The sequence below is a fragment of the Orycteropus afer genome, unplaced genomic scaffold (genome assembly GCF_000298275.1).
Source record: "Orycteropus afer afer isolate SDZICR_OR568_19922 unplaced genomic scaffold, OryAfe1.0 scaffold00196, whole genome shotgun sequence".
NCBI classification, from domain to species: Eukaryota; Metazoa; Chordata; class Mammalia; order Tubulidentata; family Orycteropodidae; genus Orycteropus; species Orycteropus afer.
The window spans coordinates 3,883,086-3,888,869 of record NW_006921783.1 but is presented as its reverse complement, the minus strand read 5'-3'; the positions used below and the strand labels follow the sequence as shown (position 1 = coordinate 3,888,869).

At 38.2% G+C, this 5,784-nt stretch overlaps 1 protein-coding gene across 1 annotated transcript in view; it reads right to left on the bottom strand.

Moving 5' to 3' along the window:
• The window catches only part of APPBP2 (amyloid beta precursor protein binding protein 2), a 133,665-nt gene that overhangs the window by 13,824 nt on the left and 114,057 nt on the right, over positions 1 to 5,784 (bottom strand). Inside the window, exon 7 of the mRNA XM_007947925.2 lies at positions 4,654 to 4,743. Coding sequence (XP_007946116.1) covers positions 4,654 to 4,743 — 90 coding nt within the window. The remainder of the gene's footprint in view (positions 1 to 4,653; positions 4,744 to 5,784) is intronic.

Genomic DNA, 5,784 nt, shown 5'->3' with positions numbered 1-5,784 from the left:
AATTGGATTGTTTGTCTTTTTGTTATTGAGGTGTTGGAGTGTTCTATAAATTCTAGGGATAAGTCCCTTGTCAGATATGTTATTACCATCACCATATCACCATATTCTTTTATAAGGTATCTGAATCTCAGTGCTATGTAGTTTGAAATAACCTTTTGAAGTTTTCATTTAGTAATTTTTAAATCCACAGGATTTCAAGTTTCTATTTTTTCTTAAAATATGTTGATAGTTTTTGTAGTCTAAATATGATTTGCATATAGGATATCCTGCAAGTATATTTTCCTGTATCTTTATAAAAAATATTTATTTAATGCATTGAATTAGTTAAAAAATATTAAAATCTCTTTTCTAACCCTAATGGTAACCTGAATACCTCTGCTGCTTGTTGTTGTTAGGTGCAACCCACAGCTACCATATGTACAACAGAACGAAACAATGCTCGGTCCTGTGCCGGCTTCACAATCTTTGTGACGCCTGAGCCCATGATTGCAGTCATGGTGTCCATCCATCTTGGTGAGGATCTTCCCTTTCTTTGCTGACCCCTGCTACTTTACCAAGCATGATATCTTTCTCCAGGGACTTGTCCCTTCTGAAAACACGACCAAAGTGAGACCAAGTCTGGCCATTCTCACTTTGAAGAGCATTCTGGATGTACTTCTTTTAAGACAGATTTATTATTCACTCTTCTGGTAGTCCATGGTATTTTTAGTATCCCTTGCCAATACAATTCAAATACATCAATTATTCTTTGATCTTCCTTATTCACTGTCCAGCTTTAACATGCATATGAGACAAGTGAAAATACCAAGGTTTGGGTTAGGTGCACCTCAGTCTTCAAAGTGACATCTTTACTCTTCAGCACTTTAAAGAGGTCTTTTGCAGCAGATCTGCCCAGTGCAGTACATCTTTTCATTTCTTGAACTGCTGTTTCTTCAAGCGTGGTTTGTGTGACCAAGTAAAATAAAATCCTTGACAACTTCCATCTTTTCTCCATTTATTGTGATATTGCTTATTGGTCTACTTGTGAGTATTTCTGTTTTATGTTGAGGTATAATCCATACTGAAGACTGTAGTCTTTGATCTTCATCAGTAAGTGTTTCAAGTCATTTTCACTTTCAACAAGCTAAGTTGTGCTATCTGCATATTGCAAGTTGTTAACGAGTCTTCCTCTAATCCTGATGCCACGTTCTTCTTCACATAGTTCAGCTTCTTGGATTATCTGCTCAGCGTACAGATTGAATAAGTACGGTGAAAGGACAGAATCCTGGCATGCAAAGTTCTGGTTACCTAGTGCCATTCTGACGAGAAATATACCACAAATGGGATGGCCTTAACAAACAGGAGTTTATTCTTACAATTTGGAGGCTCTGAGCCCAAGCTCAAAGTGCCCGGCCCACTGAAGCTAGAGGCTTTTCTTCACTAAGACAGCTACCTGCTGAGGATGGCAAGCCCAAGAGGCAGAAAAATGGGGCCCACCAGGCCAAGGGGGTGAGGTCACCACTCAGGAACTAGGGGACTGGAGCCACCCAGTGGAGGAGACCTATACAGATACCACCCATTGAAGATCTGTACAGGTGCCAAGTTGACAAAGGGTGGAATTGTGGTAGTTCAGTTTGTATGTTAAGTTGGCTGGGCCTGGCTGAGTGGCTGGGCAGCTAGTGGTAGTGATTCCCCATGATGAGAATGGCAATCAATTCCATGGTGGGATCTACCATAAGCAGCTGAGTAGCTGCCTTTGGGATATGGTCTGCTTCCTGTATACAAGGAGAAGCCTTGGGGATAGTAGCTAGCTTAAGGCACCTCGAACCCTGCATGTAGTCACGTCGTTGTTCAGCAGCCTGCCATGCTCTGATGACCTGGGGACTTAGAATGAACTTGAATTAATGGCCTACCATGTGGTTTGGTAACATTGGGACTGTGCCTTTTTACTTGTCAACCTTGGGCTTGGCAGCTTCAGCAGCCAGCAGCTGTCTAAGTAAAGAAAAGCCTCTAGCTTCAGTGGGTCGGGAGCTGGAGGTAGAAATGAAGCCCAAGGCTGAGGGGCTTTCACACAGCCCCTAGAGCCTGGCACTTTGAACTTGGACTTACAGCCTTCAAACTGTAAGAGAATAAACTCCTGTTTGTTAAGGCCATTCCATTTGTGATATATTCTTGTCAGAATGGTACTAGGTAACCAGAACATGTACCTTTCCAGCATTTAAACCATGCAGTATCCCCTTGTTTTGTTCGAATGACTGCGTCTTAGTCAAAGTACTCGTCATGGGCACAAGTGTTCTGAAATCAACAATAGGAAGATCAACAGAAAAAGTGCAAACACATGGAAACTGAACAACACCCTCCTTAAGAAAGACTGCGTAAGACAAGAAATAAAAAATGAAATAAAAAAATTCCCTGAATCAAACAAGAATGAAAACACAACATACCAAAATCTTTCAGACACAGCAAAAGCGTTCATCAGAGGCCAACTTATGGCAATAAATTCACACATCAAAAAAGAAGAAAAGAGCCAAAATCAACACTTTAAACCAACATCTCCAATTAGAAAAAGAACAGCAAGAAAAGTCTATAGTCACAAGAAAGGAAATAATGAAGATTTGAGCAGAAATAAATGAAACAGAAAAAAGAAAGACAATAGAAAAAAAACAAGAGTAGAAGTTGTTTTTTGAAAAGATTAACAAAATTGACAAACCACTGGCAAATTTAACAAAGGAAAAGAGGAAGAGAATACAAATAACTTGAATAAGAAATGAAATGAGTTCAAAGGTTCTGGAATTCCCATTCTTCACAATGCTGTCTATAATTTGTTATCATCCACACACTGAATACCTCTGCAAAGTAAATAAAACACAGGTAAATCTTTCTGGTATTCTTTGCTTTCAGCCAAAATCCATCTTGACAGCAGCCATGATATCCCTTGTTCCACTTCCTCTTCTAAATCAAGCTTGAATTTTTAGCAGTTCCCTGTTAATATACTGCTGCCAAAAGTTTTTGAATTATTTCCAGCAAAATTTTACTTGTGTGGTATTGATGATACTGTTTGATAATTTCCACTTTTTGTTGGATCACCTTTGTTGGGAATGGGCACAAATACCGTTATCTTCCCGTCAGTTGGCCAGGTAGCTGTCTTCCAAATTTCTTGGCATAAATGAATAAGCACCTCCAGCACTGCATCTTTTTGTTGAAACATCTCAGTGGGGATGCAATTCTTTGCATCTTATTTTTCGCCAATTCCTTCACTGCAGCTCTGACTTCTTCCTATAATACCATTTAGTTCCTGACCATATGCTATCTCATAAAATGTCTGAATGTTGACCAATTCTAATTGGTACAGTGACTCTCTATATTCCTTCCATCTTCTTTTGATGCTTATTCCATCTTTTAATATTTTGCCCACAGAATCTTTCAATATTGCAACCCAAACCTTGAGTTTTTCTTCAAGTTCTTTAAGCCTGTAAAATGCTGAACGTTTTCCTCCCTTTTGGTTTTGTAATTCCAGGTCTTTGCACATCTCACTGTAATACCTTACTTTGTCTTTTCGAGTCACCCTTGGAAATCTTCTGTGCAGCTATTTCATCATTTCTTCCATTCACTTTAGCTACTCTCTGTTCAAGAGCAAGTTTCAGAGTCTCTTCTGACATCCATTTTTGTCTATACTAAATCTCCTGTCTTTTTTATGACTTTTGCTTTCTTCATGTATGATGGTCTTGATGTCATCCCACAACACATTTGGTCTTTGGTAACTGGTGTTTCATGCGTCAAATGTATTCTTCAGATGGTCTCTAACTTCAGGTGGGATATAGGTGCTCTGGTGGCATAGTGCCTAAGGCATTTGTCTGCTAACCAGAAGGCTGGTGGTTCAAACCCAGTGGCCATTTCTCGGAAGGAAGACTGGAAATCTACTTCTGTAGTGATACTGCCTCGGAAACCAAAAGAGGGGTTGCTATGAGTCAAGTCGACTCGAAGGCTGTGAGGTTTTTTTTTTTAATATAAGCAAGGATGTATTTTGGCTTTTGTGGACTTGTTTTAATTTTTCTCAGTTTCAACTTAAACCTGCATATGAACAACTGATGGTCTGTTCCACAGTCAGCTCCTGGCTTTGGTCAACTGATGATATTGAGTTCCTCCATCACATCTTTCCATAGATGTAGTCAATTTGATTCCTGTGTATTCCATCTGGCAAGGTTCACATGTGTAATAGCCATTTATGTTGTTGAAAATAGGTATTTGAAAAATTCTATCATGTGGTCTCTGGTGTCATTTCTATCACCAAGGCCCTATTTTGCAACTACTAATGCATCTTCTTTGTTTTTAATTTTCACACTCTAATCAGCAGTAATTATCAATACACTCTGATTGCACGTTTGGTCCATTTCAGACCACAGAAGTTGTAAAAATCAACTTCTTCATCTCTCACTTTGGGGGTTGGTGCGTAAATCTGAGCAATGGTAGTATTAGCTGGTCTCTGTAATGAATAGACATTATCACTGATAGCACTGTACTTAAAGGATTGATCTTGAAATCTTTAAAAAATAGATCTTGTTAGTCTATGGCATATGCATTACCAAATTTGTTAAACAGTAGAGTAATTAAAAGAAATTTAAAATCTGATAAATCCTATAATTCATTTAACATTATATTTTAATATATATTCACCTTAGAAGCTTGTCTTAAAACATCTACCACAACTTTGACTGGCAAGCCAGTTGTAATTTCTTTCATTGCTTCAATACACCATTTGTATGCCTAAAAAACAACAAGCAAAAAAATGATAGAGGCAAAACTGATAAATCAAACTGTCAATACTAAACAAAACAACTGTGCATTTTCCTAAGGTTTCAAGTACTTGAATAAGATTTAAACACATATTTACATTTAAAATTTTCTCTCTGAGGTTAAATTTTCTTGAAAGTATCTCACTGTATTTCTTAAAATTCTATAGATGTTTGAAACAAACCTTGGGAATATGTGACACTTATCCAGGAAATCAGAAGCAAGTTCTTTCTGACCCAGAAGGCTTTGCACATACTATTCCCTCACCTCAAAATATATTCCTCTTTCCTCCAACCTGTTAAACTCATCTAACCCGTCTTTCAACTTTCAGCCCTACACTAGGTTTTCTGTATTTTCCCCACACTTTCCTTCCCCTACTGTGTTGTTAGGTTGCTGTTAGATACAGTCATTTTTGACTCAGAGACCCCACGTAACAGAGTAGAACTGCCTCACAGGGGTTTATTTTGGCTGTAATCTTAATGGAAGCAGACCACCAGGTCTTTCACCTGCCGGAATTGGTAGGTGATTTCAAACTGCCAACCATTCACGTTAGGAGCTGAGCGTTTAACCTAATGGCATCTCTGTACCACTAGGCTCCTACTGTGGCATTTATTATTTTACATGTTAATTGCCTTTGTAGTTGAGTGCTTTCTTTGTGCCAGTCATTTTTTCTAAGCACTTTATGTGTATTAACATACTTAAGTCACACCCTATGAGTTATATACTACTATTATGGGACATAGAAATTAAGTGCTGGGCAGCATGCTAGCAACCACCTAACTAGGGGTAAAAACAGAAAATGTCCTTCCTCTTACAGGGCTTAATGAAAGTAAAGGGAGGAGAAGTAATGTAAATATTTTGGATATTAATAACCTACAAAGAAATAAAACAGAAGGGTCACTAAAACCCCATTTTCATTGAGTTGATTCTAACTCTTAGCAACCCTATAGGCTATTCTATAGAGTAGAACTGCCCTATAGGGTTTCCAAGGGTGTAAATCTTTTTTTTTTTTTT